Source organism: Hippocampus comes, unplaced genomic scaffold (assembly GCF_001891065.2).
Source record: "Hippocampus comes isolate QL1 unplaced genomic scaffold, H_comes_QL1_v1.1 scaffold86, whole genome shotgun sequence".
Lineage (NCBI taxonomy): Eukaryota > Metazoa > Chordata > Actinopteri > Syngnathiformes > Syngnathidae > Hippocampus > Hippocampus comes.
The window spans coordinates 1,111,837-1,130,561 of record NW_017805882.1 but is presented as its reverse complement, the minus strand read 5'-3'; the positions used below and the strand labels follow the sequence as shown (position 1 = coordinate 1,130,561).

General features: G+C 42.2%; 1 protein-coding gene across 4 annotated transcripts in view; it reads right to left on the bottom strand.

The window, feature by feature from the left end:
- The window catches only part of rgs12b (regulator of G protein signaling 12b), a 53,082-nt gene that overhangs the window by 16,429 nt on the left and 17,928 nt on the right, over positions 1–18,725 (bottom strand). For all 4 annotated transcript variants that reach the window (XM_019889229.1, XM_019889228.1, XM_019889227.1 and 1 more), the window contains exon 6: positions 2,585–2,606. In XM_019889229.1, coding sequence (XP_019744788.1) covers positions 2,585–2,606 — 22 coding nt within the window. The remainder of the gene's footprint in view (positions 1–2,584; positions 2,607–18,725) is intronic.

Below are 18,725 nucleotides of genomic sequence, written 5' to 3'. Positions count from 1 at the left end.
GTAATGAGAGCCTGTCAATGATTGAACTTCAGTGTTTTCATCGACCATTCTGAGTGTATTACTTCAAAATTGTGAATTGTTATCGCCAGAAGTTAGGTTTATTATTTTGCTGTGAATTTTGTCCCAAAGGGCTTTGCTTTCATTTCATTCAGGATGGTTCGAACATGATGCAGGGTAAAGACGTTTGTAACGGCGGTTTTGAAAGTGTTTTTAGGGCAATCAATGTGTGTGTATTTTCACAAAAAATACATGGGAAAATAGTTGGAAAAAATGTTTTGATTATAAGACTGTATACATTCAATTGATCACAATGAACCGGTGAAACTACACAGATAGTTGGTGAATGTAAAAATTTATCACTATGTTAACTTTATGCTCCACTGTGCTATATGTTCAGCGGTTCTCCTCACCTGGGTAGAGCTGATAGGAACCAGTGTGGTGCCAGCAGTAGCGAATCCTAAGTGGGAGCCAAGCCCCTCCATCCATAGTCACACTAACAGGGCCCCTCACAGGGTAAAACAACACACACTCTCTGCGACACCATCACAGGGAAAACAAGGTAGAAAAGAACGGAAGGAGGAAAAGATGGAGTCAGACTAAGAACTCGAGAGACCCAAACAGACTCGGTTCACAACACGCACGCGCCCACATGCATGTAAAATGGCGTGCGTCCACCAATGATCTGCTCAGTGGGTAAGTGATACATGCCTACACAGGTCTTGAAATGATAAATAATTCAGAGCTGAGGGAGGAGGGAAGGAAAAATGACAGGACGTGCATACACGCACGCGCAAAGGCACCTGCACACACTGCAGTATTCATTAGGAGGTAGTTAAGAGACACGGACACTGCTGCTGTCTGTGACTTCAGAAGCCTTCCAAAGAGAGAGAGAGAGAGAGAGAGAGAGAGAGAGAGAGAGAGAGAGAGCGAAAACCCACGCAAGCACGGGGAAGGTACCCCAACTGCACACAGGAAGGCTGAAGCCCAGAGACAAACCCATGACCTTTGAACTACGAGGCGATCGCGCTCATCAGTTGGCCACGGTGTGGCCTCACTTTAAACGACAACCACAAGAATTAATAGTCCTTAAAATTAATTCCTCTGGTCGATTCAATAAAGGTTGAGCAATACTGAGTCAATATGACCATAAAATATCTTTCAGATGTCCCCATTTGACAACAAAAAAAATTGACATTTTTCACTCAACTCCATATTCCTCATACTAAGGAGAAGTTATGCTGTTAGAAACGCATATAAGCTCACAGTTTTTTTTTTTTTTTTTGTAAACTGTAAGTTCTCCATGTACGGCACATGTGCAAACTGCAAAGTATGTTAGCGTGCTAACCGGGTGGACAATAACATGGTGACCACTTTTTGCTAATGTAAGCATTTTATCTGGACTTTCACTTCAGAGACATGCTTCAGTTAGCAGGCTACCGTTTAACAAATATGTTAGGAAAGTCTCAATGAGTGGACATATGAAGCTTCACAACGTATAAATACACACAAAATATGATGAAACATACGTAGGCATGGGCGAGTACCGATACCAGGTATCGGTGTCGAGCCAACACCAGTCTTATTTTTAATACTCGGTCCTCGTGAGGGCAGCCCATACCATTGGCTGACAGAACGTTAAAATTAGCACATTTTCTTTTCCCTCAAAAATGAGAAGTCATATGTGTTTTATTTTGTATTTTCTGTTGCAGGTGAACTGTTCTGCCTCTTGATCGGCTTTTTATTGAGGTGTGTCAATAAGTCGGTGTCTATTGTGTTGTATATTTTCCTTTCCACTGTGCAGGTGACAAGTGAGCAATCAAAATCAACATGTCTGCACCCCTTTTGTCTCTTTGCTTCCTTCACCCCCCAGCTCCTTCCTTTATCTCCCATTTGTTTTGGCAGCGAGGTGTCAAAGCATTAGCACGATCCACAATCAATACCTTTTGTTTGTCTCGTCACATGTCAAGAAACAACAGGGTGGCAGACACAGAACATTCATTTAAACCGGTGCTTCTCAATTATTTTTCCGTGAGGCCCCTATCCCACTGAGCTGTGAACAACTGCGAGTGTTTTCAGAGGTAGCGAATGTTCTCGTCTGGGTTCGTTCAAGGTCGCAAATGTCTGCGACAGTCGTGTGCCAGCAGTTTTAGTAGGGTTTTTTTTTTTTCCTGTCACGAGGTAATTTTGAAAATAATCTGGCCTCTTTCTATGTGACCCATCGCCTTGCCACTACAGTTTGTGGCAAGCTTGTTTTCAAACTAACTCAAGACAAGGCATTAAAACATCAGTAGCTCACAGTGAAGGTGCAGAAGCTGAGCAGGTCCAGCTGCGACCCTGTTTGCTGTTTATATGAACCTTGTGTGTGAAAGCATTAAAATTCGGTGACTTTAAAATTTAAACGGCCATGGCCACAACCCCAGTACTTCTCGTTATGGGACTTCTCATTTAGTGGAAAAACAATAGAGAAGGCAGCCCATTTAGCAGTGAGGAGAAGTGTGTCCATTAACATGAACTGGTAGAGCATGAGCAGATCACGAGAGCACAACAACGACAATAATTGTTAACAGGAAAAAGAGCCACTCACCTCCGTCGGAGACTGCGGTAGACTGTAAAAAAACACAGAGAGACATGGATTACAATCTCTCCTCATCACCGATATGATGGTACACACTCAAACACATGCTCATGCAGTGAGGTGAAAGCCAACAGGCATTTGGCCTGAGCACACACGCACTCGTGATGGCATGAAGGAACACTTTCTGCAGGATATGACACAGACACACACATCATGACACACTCAAGTCCTCAGTGGGTGGAATCAGCTGTGAACTGGATGTGCCTGCTCTGCAAGAATACTGTACCTCCCTAGACGGGTGGTGCTTACTGCCTGTGAGTGTTCACACTACAGCACTTCACAGTCAAGTGTGATTTAATCTACATGTACGTCTCAACCAAGATAAGCACACACATACTCAAAAATCACCTCTAATTCTATTTCCAGTCCCAGAAACCGACTGAGACATCCATCCATTACTCTTCCCTGCAATCACATAAAATATTAGCTTATCCTCATTAGGGCTATGGGTAAACCGGAGTCTATCCCGGTTCACCGTGTGTCTCTTGAATTGGATTTCATTCTATCAACATTTTGTTTTCCACCCTTTCATGCACCACGTAACCCGATAACGTGATAAGCTGTCTACTGTCGTAACCGCTGTCACCAAAGGGGTGAATATTATCATAAAGAAGACACACCGAATGTTTAACTCAGGATGAGTCAAGTGGACGTTTACAAACAATATACTGTACTGACAAGTCACAACATGCCAAAAATAAGATAAGAAAGATGACTAGCCAGAGGGGAGAGAGAAGAAGGCACATCATTTTGCCAAAGTGATATTTTAAGAAAGACATGAAATACACGAGAGAATAGCACGTCTGTTTTTAGTTAAATGGACGGCGTCCTGTAGGGCATGCTGAATCCAATAAATGTTGCTACAAGGTACAGTATTTTCACCCTCAATCAGCCATTTTGGAGCGCTCCATTACATATTGTTGCACTCTGGATAAATGCTTAGCTTGTAAACCCTCCAAATTGACTACAGGCTCATTTTGAATTCATTGCTCAAGCCCTGATGTGTACGACCTCCCACCTACTATCATGTGCAAATATTTTCATTGTGAATCGGGTCTCTGTGTGGTGTAAAATTTAGGATAAAAACAAAGAGGAGCATTCTGGCAGAACAGACTGGCTGTGTTGTATATACCTTTCGCCAGTTCCGCAGACTGCATTGACATTGTCCCATATTGCGTGTGTGTGTGTGTGTGTGTTTTTAAACTTTATTAGGCAATATGTCCACTTGTGCTGCGATTGAATGTGGTAGTAAGTAGTACATTCTTGACGCAAAAGAATAAGAAGATCTGGAAAATAGCGGCGCCGAAAGCACAGTTAACATAACGATAACGGAGAGATGGACTGACGGCGACAGATTTGGTCTGCTTGACATAATGACGGACTGATGATGACGAACGGGTGGTCTGGCCACTGGCGAATGATGGGCCGGGAAATGTACTGACCCACGTCTGATAAAAACTAGTATGATAAAATACAATCCACAAGGGAAAGTATAACATAATACAGCCAGAAACGGATATCATTTTAACATTATATAATTTTAACATGATAAGCTGTCCACTGTAGTAACCGCAGTCCCTGAAAGGGTTAAATGAGAGTCTGTTAGTGTTTAAAATAGCGGAAAATACAAGTTCACACAATGTAATATGCCTGTTAAAATTAGAACTGACAAAGGTCATTTTCATCTGTACGTTTGCAATGGACAAAATTGCAACATATTGATTTTCATCTCCATTCAAAAATGCAGAGAAGGTGAGACTAATGTGTAACGAATATTTTCTGCATGAGGATGAAAACGTTTTTTCCAGAAAGTCACATGATGCACAGGATACATTTACAGTAAGCTTCTGTAGCTCTACTAGGGAGTGGCGACTTTCTATGTCGTCCTAGTGATTGCAGCTGGACAAAATTGAACAGAATTTTCCTGGACATCAGTGAGTCACCAGACTTCCCATTCAAATCGTCAAAGGAGACCTTGTTGTCTGCCGTGGTCATCTTATGATAGCTTCAAAATCAATATGAATGTGAAGAAATCGTGATCGTGTTGTGGCTGACTTAGACATTCGCGACCAGAAAACTGTCAACTAGGTCTGCGCCTTTGATTCATCACCGGCCTATTTCACAAGCCTCCTGACAAGTTTTGGCCACAAAGTTCCGAGACGAAGCAACCCAAGCCAACGACAACAAAGAAACGCGAATCAAACAATTTCCCTTGACTATTAAAGGTAAAGAACAGTTTTGGCTATTTCCTTCCAATGATTTACATGAACTAAGCCTGCTATCTATCGATTGGCTGTAACCTAACCTGAGTACAGTATATGGGAAAGGCCTTGGGCAAAATCCCAAAACACTACCTGGAGAAGTAAGATGTCAGGTGAAAGCAACTAAACACAAAAAAAAAAAAAAAACTGACAACAATGAAAAAGGTCTTTGTATGTATTTCAGGAGAACATTAGCGGATCCAAGTTCTTTGTGGAAAGGAATCACATCTTCCACCCATATACTTCCAGCCACATAGTTTTTCTCATACGCGACATCGATCATAAATCAGGGTGGGCTAGCCACCCCCCCTTAGATCTATATCAATCTCCTGTATTTCAGACAAATCAATGTTTTTGACTCTGCAATCTGTTTGGGGAAGGCACCTTTCTGTTCCTGCATTACTGTAGCCCAGTGAAGAAAGTGAGGCTGACAGACGCGTGTTTGGGTGAGTTTGGCATTGAGCAATCAGAGAAATAATCCTAAACAAAACACAGAAGCTACAATAGTGTAGCATGCATTATGTTGGGGACTTCATGTGCAGCTTGTCTGTTTCCTCAATGAAGTTGAGGACTTCCCTGGCTTCCCTTTTTTTTCATATACATGGAGTACGGTACTGTATATGTTGCTCTCTGTGACTCGCAGACCGTTTGCGGACTTTATTTTTTTATTATTATTTTTTTTTAACCTGTATGAGTTAATTGGTCGCTACTTCGCGGATTTTCGTTTATCGCGGGTGGTTTTGGTCCTCATTAACCGCGATAAACGAGGGATTACTGTAAATCAAAAGACATTTGACTGTGGTGAAAGTGCCACATCAGGCCACAGAGGGGCAAACCTTGCCATGGATACGACTCGATTTGCTGATCAGAGCTTCTTGTTCACATTTCAGTGGCATGTGCTTTGTTTCTGGTGTTTGCGCGTGTGTTTAATGGGTGTGTGTGTGTGTGTGTGTGTGTGTGTGTGTGTGTGTGTGTGTGTGTGTGTGTGTGTGTGTGTGTGTGTGTGTGTTTTATATAGGACAATCCTGTTTTATGTGGGGTGCATTCGTCTTTACCCCCACCCTAACTCTTGATGTGATCACTTCCAGACATTCCCTGCAATGGGGTGGTTTGGCAACCTAATAAAGGCCCCAACTCTCATCTTTTCCTCAGTCCCCCATAAAATTTTCCACAGTTCCCTTTTTTTGTCTCCCCTTTCCCTCAATTCAGGCATATTCACAAACACAAATAAAACCTTTTCCTTTAGGTTATTCAAAAATACAGATATTTTCTAAGCATTTCCCTACAAGCAAGGGATCACATTGCTGGAAAATGTAAATGTAATTTCACTTCACGGTACTTTTAGCCTTTCTATTGTAACTCTGGTAACGCCCATTATTCATCGGGCCACTGTAATAGGAGCGACGTTTTGTGCGGATTTTATGTGTGAATGTTTGAGAAGATTAGCAGAAATGGAGATGTGGCAACAAATGACTAAGAGTACCCTGCTATGATGTGGAATATGATATCCGTCTCATGTTGTTCAGGTTTTGCTATGCTTAAGATGAATGAATAACATGAAGGAACAAAAGTGAATGTGAATCTAATGTAAAATGATCTATTGTCACATTACAGCACTTGAACAGACATGACAATTCTGCCGTGTGTGTGGGTGCCCAAAGTCACTGTCACGTAGCGCTGCAGAAAATCGGATCGGATTTCCTGTGCTTTGTGACTGCTCAGACTAGAAAAGAACCATCCGGATTCAATCTTGATGGGAAAAAAAAAATCAACAAGGCCTTTTCCACTATAGTGGAAACTCAGTTTGAGGTGGTCGACTTTCCACTCAGAGAGAAGACGGTCTCAGTTATCCCTCCGGGGGAAGACTGTCTCAGTTAATGCTCCGGGTGTGCCTGTGCACAAAATGCATCGTCGGAAAGATGATAAAATAAGGAACAAAAGAGAGAGATGTCGAGATGTCAGGCTTGTTCGCCACTGCGTGCTCTAATGTAGGCGAGGCAGTCTGATGGACAGTTATACTGTGCATAAGAACCACATGTAAACTGCACTCACCACAAATCAAATTTCACTGCATTAACATCTCAATTCATCGTTGGTGTCGTCAGGATGCAGCGATTGCTAACGAGCTTGACCGATAAGCAACCACAACGGTTTGCATCAACCATGCTGTACTGTACCACATGCAAGTCAACAACAAAGTGATCATCTCCGGTGGCTTCAAATGCCTTACGCGACCATATAACGCGCACGTAGAGGACCTCCATCTTCAACGACGATTCTAGTCATTATCTCTCTGCGTCCTGCTTAAAAAAAGTCCACCTTGAGACCCATTTTTAAGTTTGCGGTTTCACCAAAACACCATACTAGTGCAAAGGAGGAACAAAACGACACTGTTCTAATGTATTCTCACTAAATATCACGGTGATGTTAGTCCACACAGTAGCTCCTAGCTTCTAGTTTTTGTTCGATGAACTGCAAATTCCCCTCTCAGCTCACCGTGCAGCCATGTGTGCCGCTGTTTTTGTTGTGCTTCCGTGTATTCGTGCATGCAGGGAGTGGTTGGTCACCTTGCGTGTTGCTCTCAAGTGATTTATTAGCTGCGAGTTAGGTGAAGGGGAGTCTTACATCATCTGCTATGAAACCAGGATGTTGGGTTAAACACTCAGCGCAATTTATAGCCATCCGCTCCAAATGTTTTTACAATAGTTTTACTTGAGCAGCTATAAAACTTTCTTTAAACAAACTAAATCTTCCAAAGCGTCCCCTGTGTACACATGGGCTTCAAGTTGGGACGACTACCGATTAAAAAAAAAAAAAAAAAAAAAGAAGATGGGTCTGTTTCATAGGATGAGACAAAAAGCAGGTAGCGAGACTTCACTTGGGGAATAAAAAAATTCTACCTGTGAGAGAAACTCAGAGGGATAACATATGCACTCAATGAAACACAAAGACAACACTGTTTGCACCACAGGAACTTAATCCTGGCTCCGTCACTGCAGCGGCAACAGCCACCGTTAGTCAGGAATGAGATCCACGCGCATGTGCATGAGGAACTAAATGATTCCCGAGAAGACTTAAATATGACTTAAAGAAAACTTAAATATGACACTGATTTGTTGAAGGTGGTCGACAGAGCCTTAAAACATCAAACTCAACAATTGACACTTTGATTTTGGAAAGGACTAAATTCCAAATAGGGGATACGCACAAACACACTTGCAGCTGAAGAGCAAACTGTTGCACCAACAGTTTGAACGCGCGCGTGTCTGAGTGTTTACTTTTGAATATGAGGTGGATAGTGGTGGCTATTGAGAGGAACTGAGACACCCTGCCCGCTCTTCCAACCGCTAACTCTGAATGTAGGAGAGGCAAGATGGCAACAGGTCGATTGGTTTTTAATGACCCAAAAGGAACCCACTGGTGGCTGCTCACATGTGAGCATGAACGGGGAAACCAGTGTGATGCCGGGATGTGGTTCCATAAATCACAAATGTAATGCAAAGTCAGAAAAGAGATTAACTAAATCGAAATCACTAGATCTATCTGTTGATGGAATTCCGCACAAGTGAATGTCTGTGAATCAATAGCCACAATCTATCAAGAGGAAGAAAAAAAAGATTTCTGTTGATGTTTGTTTCCCAACAAGTGAGTCACACATCAGATGTGACTCAGAAGGATAAAAGAGGCATAGAAATACTTTCACTTGGCTGCTTGTCTTGAGATCACAAGTGTCACATAAAAGTCAGGGGAAGGAAAGAAGAGACCGCAATAAAATGAAATCAAATACATCTGCTGTGATGAAATGCATACTGACGCAACAGTAAATTCAATAAGTGGAGAAGAACTGAGGGGGGGAGCAGCAGTTGGCATATCTTTCCATTGTCTTGGACAATGCGCACAGGCTCACACAGACCTCCAGTATGTCGTGGGTGTGTAGAAATGATACATCATGGCTAACAGTGGCCAGAAATACTTTTTGTCTTAGTGTCCATTTGTCCTCATTTCTGGCAATGTCTTCACCTTGGACTATTTCTGCTGCTTGGGCCAACACACATCATCAGTCTTGAACCTGTTCGTCTTCAGTGTTACTTTATCTCGCCCTCTCCCCTCGTCGTTGATATTTGGGAAAGCACTGGCAGCGCAAAATGAAGTTGAAAGTGATGGAATTGGAAGTGTGAGTACAAGTCATACAACCATATGACTGAGTTACAGAAAAGAAATCTACATGCTTTGCTCAATCAATTTGGGGAAGCCTGCAACCACATCAATCCAATTTTTATTGAACTTGTCCCTAGTGCCGATCTTGCGTCAACGCATGGGCATACCTGTCAACTCATACGGTTTAGCCATAGTTCATACGGATTTTGTGGTGAATCTTACGTATATGGCCGTATCGCACAAATCATTCGGATTCTGAAAATTTCCGTTTCCCCCCCCCTAACAGGTAGTTTGCTTTTGCCCAGAATGGTGCTAGTCTACTCGAATGCTTTCATTTCCGGTAACTTTTCAGTAAATCACGTGGTTCCTACTTGAAAACAACAGCGTATTCATTGCATACTTCGGTAGTGTACAAGCAAGTTCTACAAGGAAACAAATATATCACTCATATTTCGTGGAGTTTTTTCTGCCGTTATTTTGACATATAAAATGCTTTGGTATGTTATAAGGATTTTTTGCTCTTTATAAGGATTTTTTTGGTAGTTTATACAGGTTGGCGCTCCGAAAAGTTGACAGGTATGCATGGGATAGCATACCTCAAATACCGCTTTGAACCACACAATCGGGGCCTAGTAGTGAAATGACTCTGACTCACGGAAATGTAGATTTGAAAGGTGTCTTGTCATAGGGGAGTGGCCCCAAGTCAGCCCTTCAGAAGCCTCAAAAACACATTGCAGAATACACATGATGTTTCTATCATTTTTGTTGACATTTCAAACATGTTGACAAGAGTGGAACATTTCTCCTCGCCACCTTTCATTTGGCTTGCGCTAAGATTGGGCTATTTTGTGTGCTGGTTCGTGCCTGCCTTTCTGACACTTAATTTAGGCAGGAAATCAACCACCGCAATCCGTCTCAGGTTTGATAAATCACATTGCACTTGCTGAATTCGTCGATTTGCATATACTCCGCCCACAAGGCCCCAAATGAACTGGTGGCACTTCCTGGCTGCACCTGGTTAAAACATCAGCTTCCTCATCTGTTTCTATTCCCACTAGGCCACGCCTCTTAAAGGCACAGATACAACACTACAGATGTGGATTTCTGCTTCTCCCAATGTAGTTACACTTTAAAAAAGGGATTTGATTTTTGTATTCATTTTTATACAATACGGTGCTTTTTTTTCTTCATTAAAACACACACACAAAATTGTGGGTTTTTTGGGTGGCTGGAAAGGATAATGTCATTTCATTTGATTTCAGTTGGGAAGATTATTTTCATTTAAAAATTAAGTTCCCAGTATGTTTATAACTGTTATTCGAATATATAGTGTCCTTAGCGGTGAAATACCAACACATACTGTGCCAAATATTCTCGAGCTCCATCATCAACATGCAACTTAAAACTAACACTACATTTGAAAGAAAACATGATTCTTATTATTTTTATCAACTTGCTTTAATTTTAAATTCAAATACATGAATCATTACATGGGCAGCATTGACAACATCTCAGCATTTTGATGATCTGTTTTATGAAAATAGTCAATACACCAGAAGATTGGCAATATCTGTCTCATAGGTGGCCTGCGTGTGTTCGAAAGAGAGCGAGAGAGCGTGCACTACTCACTGTATTGAAGTTCCAGACCCGCTTAAAGGAGAGCCTCTTCCTCAGGCTCATCCTGCTGACTACTGACTACTTCATCTACATGTTGCTCCCAAAAAAACACACGTGCACTGGGACACCCACTGAGCTTCTTCTGGAGATATTTAGAACAGGAAACCCATGTAGACGTCTAACATGGATGAAACCAGAGCTTTGCACATCTGTCACACACATGCACACTGAATTACAAGCTAAAGCTGCAAGTAAGCAAACGCATTGCTAACACCCGAGTTTTCTCTTATTGCGTCCCAAGGCTGACACACTCTCACACACTAACCGACACACTGACAAGGAAGTTCCATTCTGTCACATACACAAACGGCTTGTTTCCATAGAGACACGCCCCCATCAGGCAGCGTGAGCTGAGGAGAGGGAGGGAGCAAAGGTCAGTCCGCCAATCATGTTCCAGCAGAGCTCTCAGCTCTCCAGCCTCTTCCTCTGACCTCCCTTTTCAAATCACAGCCGAAATTCAAGTCCAACATTTTCTTGCAGTCCCAAACTAACATTAAAGTTACTTATCAACGCCTCGGTGTGTTTGAGTTTTGACTTTATTTGAACTTTTAAGTTTGATAAATTGTCCCGAGAGTAACAAAGGAACTGTAGACTTTCCAGCAGCCTGCCACTGAATGTTCATTTTCCTGCATTCTATTGGGCAGTGTGTAAAAACAGGAATAGTGCAAATATCGGTTGCATATGATTCCCTGAAAGAAAAAAAAAAAGTTGAAGCTCATTAAGTATCAAAACAATGACATAGCATGTGTGCTAGATATTGGACATTTTTGACCACCTCACATAATACCTGTGAAGTTTGATGTGCTGTACACTGGACTGTTCATTTTCCTGGTCTATTTTGCTTTAAAAAAAAAAGCCATATGGCATCATCAAGTGACATAATTCAGACAGCACTCCTAACATCAAGTTTCATGAAAAAAAAGCATTTTCAACAGCCAATGAAGCCAGACTGTGAGCCTCCAATGCGCTTCTGTGAAAAGATCTGCATCTGAAAACCGTGATCGATTGCCATCAAAATGTATGTATGCACATATCTGCATGGCCTAATAGTATTCGGAAAATAAGAACGAAAGTTACAGATTTTGGATTTTATAGTTGGGAGCCGTTGCCTTCTTCATGAGCGGGACAAAACTAAATTTAACAAAACCACCCAGAGGTGGTTTTGTTAAATTTAGGTCAACCCACTTAGAAACCATAAGACATACACACAACACTCACTTTCAGTCACTCATATAGAAACAAAGACTGCAATTCAATATGTGCATGTAGCCTTTATGCCTACACCTCACTCACCTAATTTCCTATTAAGGGTTTCTGGGTGTTGAGTGTCGGTGTAAAGTGAATGCATAGTTATGTGATACGGTTATAACACTCAATAATGATCTTATCACCGTCTTCATTTTCTTTTGCTGGCAAAGAATCCAAAAAGAGCAAATCACCTTATAGATTCTATAAGGTGATGCCCTGTTGTTGTTTTTTCCAATCATATCAGACTGCTGGAGTATGCTATTGATGAAGTTAACCTTCCACATCTCTGTCTCATAGCAACATCAGGGATGGCTCCAGCATGCGGCGCCCACCACCTCGTGTGCATGGAGGCGAAGCACGTTGCCACAGACTTAATGACACGGGCTTCAAGTGATACTAATGCCACCCCCAACCCTCCTCTCAGTCACAGTAATTGCATGCCCACACATCCAGTGTGGGGTATGACACAGTTGAAATTGGTTAAACTGATGTTCTGCAGAGAAAAAAAGGGGGAAAGGGAGAAGAAACATTATCCGATCCAACTATATTGGCCAGCACACACAGTCTAACCACAGCGCATGACTTTTGTTCGAGAATTATCAGGTTGTATGGAGTGAGAGTCTCAGGACTAAACAAGTCGCCACTCATAAGTCATGATTATATCATGGAGCAATACAATTGATTGGACAATCATCTCCCCAAGGATAAATTCATACATAAAATCAGATTTAAATGGAGTGGGAGACACGTGAGTAAAGTGTCGCCTGGGTGGGCAAAAGAAATTGGCGTTCAATTATTCACAGGCTGAAAAAAGGAGCTTTGTTTGTAAAAATCAAAGAGCCTTCAAAGATGCTGATCCATTCTGGCAACAGCCCTAATTATCCCTCTTGGTTAAAAAAAAACAAAAAAAACCAATAATAAATTACTGACTTGCATGTAAGTTCATCAGGTTAAAAAACGAAACAAAAAAAAAAACCCTTCAACATTGCCCTCTGCTGTTAGAATCCAAGTACAGTACCAAGTACAGCAAGACAGCAAGTAACCTGAGATCACACACCCTGCGTCATTTTATAATGATGCAGGGTGTGAATATATGTTTTTGAATTATTAGATTTTCAGCCTCATTAATTCTAAAGTATGTACTGATGGTGTTGAAGGACTGGCGACTAGCAGGACTTTAACTTAATTCCAGATGTTGTCACACTTGAACGCGGTCGTTTCCGAGGAAGCCCACCTTCCTATACAAATGGCCCAGATCATTTTTTTTTTTCGAAGAGACAAAAACAATTCCCAAACTGAATAGATTATATTGATTCATTATTTCATTTCAGGGGAAGAATTGACTGAGGTGTCCATCCTACTACATTTTCGCAGAGGTAGCCAACATCATGAGGAGATGTTGAAGGCTAAAATATAACACAACACTCCACTTGGAATTCTATGTTAACAGACTCGTGTGTGGCTCTGCATGCATGTCATTGTAATTTACTCTGGTTGATGTCTGAAGGACCACTCCGTCAGTCACAAGTGCAGCAAAACGTCATAAGGCAATGTTTTAATATAGCCTCCTGTTGCATACAAAATGAACACGCACTGCAGCGAGTGACTTGTCACATGGCAACGTTTGATGGTGCTCTTGAGGTGAACTGCGCCCATCTGGCACTTGATGAGGAAAAGAAAAAAGAAAAAAAAGAGGCTTCATCTGAAAGGGGAGCTTGCATCTGATGCTGAGCCTGCCATCCTTGAGGTGTTTCATGTAGAGGAGCAGTGTTGGCTCATCTGATTTGTCTTTCCTACAAACACTTTTGGTCCCAGGGGAAATCACGAGGAGCGCACACAGAAGTAATGTGCACGCGGGTCACTTACCTTTGGGCATCGTATTGTGCCATTGTTCCTTTTTCGTAGGCTATGGATGGGCATTTTATGTCTGGGCGTATTGATGGAAGGATGGTTTGGGGGTGTGGGGGTGTTCTAGCCCGTTGCATCGACACGCTGGGTCAGATGAACTGCAAACTCCGGTTATGTCATGGCTGCCTTTTGTGAAATTAAAATAGATTCTGTGCTGGTGTCTACCCGAGAGCCAAGAATGACTAAGTGGCACCTTTATTCTCGGTTTGATTTTGACAACACAACCAATGCATAACTGAGCGTGTTCTCTCTTGTTGCTTTCATAGACTACAGACAGAAATCAACAGGTTTCACTTTGATGAAACGTCGTCAGAAACTGTGCGGTGATTGGCTTGCACTGGTCACATGACCTGTCATTCCAGAGCTGGGCAGTGCAACTAAAGTTTCGGAAGATTCGGTGCCTTTTGGCGTGAAAAAAGACGCACTCAATTACAACATAGAATAGACACATTTAAGAAGTGAGGCTAAAAGCTAAACGCTGAATGGTGTCAGTAAGTACAGTTCTTAAGACAAGGTTGCGTATCATTGTATGTGACTGGAGAACATGATTTCATTGGTAGGATCCGTCTCACGCACACACGCACACACGCACACACGCACACACACACACATACACACACACACACACACACACGATTACTCACTGGTTGCGAGGTCGTTTCTGAGTCCCCACTCAAAGTTTGCGGCTCCATGAAGAAAGACACGAGTAATTCCCAGCACTACATATGAGAGCTTCCCAAGGTGCACGTTGCTATCAGCCGAACGGGTGTTTGCGCGCACGTGCTTGCACAGTAAAGCTTGATGCCGCCTAGGAGTCCAACCCGCTGCACAACGTCGCTGTTGCTAGATTCCCCTTCCAACTTGCTTGCTCTTTCTCTCATCTCCCCTCCTCCTCTATCGTCTCCGTCGCCCTGCCTCTCTGCTCTCACCCTCCTCTTTCTCTGCATTGCCACCCACCCTTGTCATTCCTATTCCACCCACACTGTTGTGGTGTGAGAGGCATGCACATACACATTAATCAGATGCAGAATGTGAAGAAGACCCCCGCCTTGACGACCACCACCATAACCCCCGACACATATCGCCTGTGCTCAGCTCTGAGCGAAGCCTCACCCCCAGTGCCCTCGTCTGTCATCTCATTAGTATGCCCCGTGCACAAGTGACATTCGTGACAGAGGGAGGAAAGGGAGGGAGACTTTGATGGGCCGAGTTTGATCCTCCTTGGAGGGCCAAGAGATGACAGAGCAGAGAGAAGGGCAACAGGAGAAGCAGCCGTGGAGTGGACGGCACAGGTCACTCAACCGTTAGAATGATCGCACCTTTAGAGAGGAGTTCAGAAGTGGCTGCATTCCACAACATGCCTTGACACACAGTGGTGATACACATACTCACACCCCCACTTATAACCCTGCCCTTCCACTACATGGCCTAGGAAAGGCCCTGAGGTGGGGGGAAAAAAGTTCATTTGAAGTGAAAACTATATTTTGGTCATAGGAACCACAAATGAAGAGTTAAATCACCAACAAAAGTTTAACTTGAAATGGCCGAATCCTCTGACGTAAGCCGCTTAACAGTAACTATTCTCTGATTTCTTCCGGAACCAATTAATTTCGTAAGTAGTGGTACTACTGTATTCGGTTCTAAAATATTTTACAGTAACAACCCTAAGCAGTACATATATGGACATCATTATCATTTCAAAAAAAGAAAGGAACTTGATTTGTAAATAGTGTGCCGAAGCCAGTTAACCGTGGGTTGCAGTCAAAAATTCAGGCTCATGTGGAAGCTACAAAAGATCAGAAAAGAGCCTCCCCCCCGATCCAAGAGACAAGCTGCGTGTGTCTCCGAAATAGGTTGGCTTAAGGCGAAAGTCATGCCTGAATCATGCAGAAGGCACAAAAAAAACCACCACTTACATAAATATTTACAGATCCAGATCAAAGATAATGAAGGTGAACTGGAAGTAGTACATGCAGCTGCTCAAGGGGTGCCATATGCATGTAGCTGCGGTACATGGGGCAGTCGTCATGCACACGTGAAGATTTCTCAATGTCTCAACATGTGATGCTCTCGCATACTTTCTGCTTGTGTGCAACACAAATGACAACCACCACAAATGAAAAGACGTTTTTAAACGTCTTTTCAGACTTGGTCTAGAATTGGCCAATACATGTGAGAAGAGCTGCTCAAATATTAGGTAATTTCAAAACAGGGTCATTACTTTTCGTTTTTAATACATGACTAGAACTACATTTATAATTTCGACCTGTTCATTGGCTTCCGCCAATCATGTGAAGCGTTCTTCCTGTTCCTGTACATCCCTGCTCGTGACTGGCTCTATGCTGATGGGGATTGACAATGTCAATGACATGCAATTGGCTACAAAAAACAGGAAGCACTTTGGGATACCGACACACAGAAATTAATTGGTAGATATGGCACGTCCCTTTTAAGCTGCGCGCCAACACCGACACTCAGATAACTGTAGGAAGGTCAAAGCAGTCAGTGCATACAAAGTGTGTGGACGGCAAAAAAAAAATAAAAACGAAAGACAAAGAATGCCGTTACATTGTGCCGCATGCAGTAGTCTTACAACGGTGGACAAATACGACAAGGGAATTGGGAGGAACCTTTCCACATGTCAAAATATTCCAGGATGTGAGCGAGTGCAGCAGGTCAGCAAAAACTTTCACAAGCAGCGAACGAAGATTGATAATACCGTGAAAAAGTTTAAAGTCAATATTTGCTGTGTTATTCCAATCTGTTTTTTAGTACATTATACAAACATGGGAAGTGTGTGTACCTCATTAACCACAAAAAAGGAGAAAATATGTTATGCAAAAAAAGTCACAGTGTTGTCACAATCACAGGCTAAATCAAGGCCAACATTTTCAATCGACACTGTTAAAAGTTTCCCTTTGACGAGTTAATACTGTCATGAAAATCGAATTAATAGCTGTCATTGCCAGCTACTTGGTGGGTGGAAACATCAAAGAATGCCCGCTCTTTTAAAGCAGTGGCAAATCGGTCCATTACTGTGTTGTGACTAATTGCATGGATGTTAATGTCGTGACTTTTGCTCACAACACACACCGTTTTTGCTCCAAAATACTTTTGAAGTCACACAGATTACATTTTGGCACATTTGTCCATCCTTCACGTTCTTTTTTTTTTTTTTCTTCTGTCTTTCCTGCTTTTAACTGTCTTGTGTTCTAAGACAAGCCATCGTGTTGGGGACCAGTGCAAGAGAAGTCACATGGAAATCACGGACTGTACGTCCAGTCAATCAGGACCCTCTCTACTTGATCAAGTGGAACGGATTATGTAAAAGCTATACTGCTTTTAGTTTGAGGATTAAGCAGGCTCACAATATGATTAAGTGGAACGGATTGAATAACAACGAACAGCAAGTGCCGTACTGAAGAAAGGGGCAACCCACCGATTTATGATCATTTTTAAGGGAATAATGATAAATCATTTTCTAGCCACTTTATATCAAACTTTATAGTCTTTTTTTGTCAAAAATAAATATTGAAAATCAAATAAAATAAAAATATATTTCAAAATGCAACCAAATCATTAGAGGGGCTAAAGAACATTTTAGGGAGGTTCCACCCCCCTGAATTAGGCCTAACAACGCCGTTGGTGAATACTTTTCCCATCTCTGCCAGTCCAACGTTATAATTTTACCCTGATGAATTCGGTTGTTTTGGAATTCCACTTCAGCCATTTTTCTTATAAATAGGATTTTCTTATGTCATTTATGTCAAATATTTTCAAACGTTGAGCAGGAACTATAGAGGGGCTAAATCCACTAAAATTAACAAAATTGTACTGCCGTGTAAAAATATTCCCACAGAAGGTTCTGGCAGCCAACAACCACAGCGACCACAGCGGATTTGTCTTCTTATCATATATTTGTGCATGGCAGAGAGCTCCTCCATGTTGTTTATCCCCACCGACTCATGAACAGAACAATATTGCAGGTTATGTGGGAAACATTAGCAATGAGCACTTGAATTTGTGCATTCAACCTGTAAATTGTATTTGTTGTTGTTGTTTTTTTGTCCTGCTTTCATTGGTGAGTCTTACTAGCAGGGATGTGTTCCTCGAGCCGGTCCTTGGCCTCGAGGACCGGCTCGAGGACCCAAGGTCGGTCCTTGGTCCTTGGCCTTGGAAGTCAATTCCTTGGCCTTGGCCTTGGGAGTCAAGTCCTTGGCCTTGGCCTTGGCCTCGGACACAATGAAGGATTAGAGTCTCAAATCCCTTGTCCATAAGTATAAAGTGGATCCGAGGACCGCAAAAATCACGAAGGAATCAAATAAATTCCATCCGTGGAAACCCATATTAAGCTGGCGCTTTAAAAGGGGCGGGTCTGCCACTGACGGGCGACAGTTAGCGCAACGAATAAAGAGCGGCATCACAGTTAGTTTCAATCACGGTTTGTTCCGTTCGCGATCGGCAGTTTAAATAGCGTGTAAAGTCTTTCTGTAACAGTGGTGTCTTTTATGTAGTTATTTTTGCACAGTCGTCACGTTGCTGCGGTGGCACTATGTTTGTTTGAACCAAGTAATTTGCGTTACAGCTGCAATACATAGTCAATGGGTATGGCCGTTGGGATTTGGAGTCCTTTTGCGCGATTCCAGTTATGTTTTTGGTGAATGCTTTCTCATGTTTGGAATAATGAATATTGATAATACATAGTTTAAAATCATGGTTGATTTATTATTTTTATTATTATTGTTAAGTTGAAGGTATTAAATTAATTAATGTAGTATTAGTGGGAGTGGTAATAATAGTAGTACTCAGAGAATGTTTAGAGATCAGCCATCTCGTTA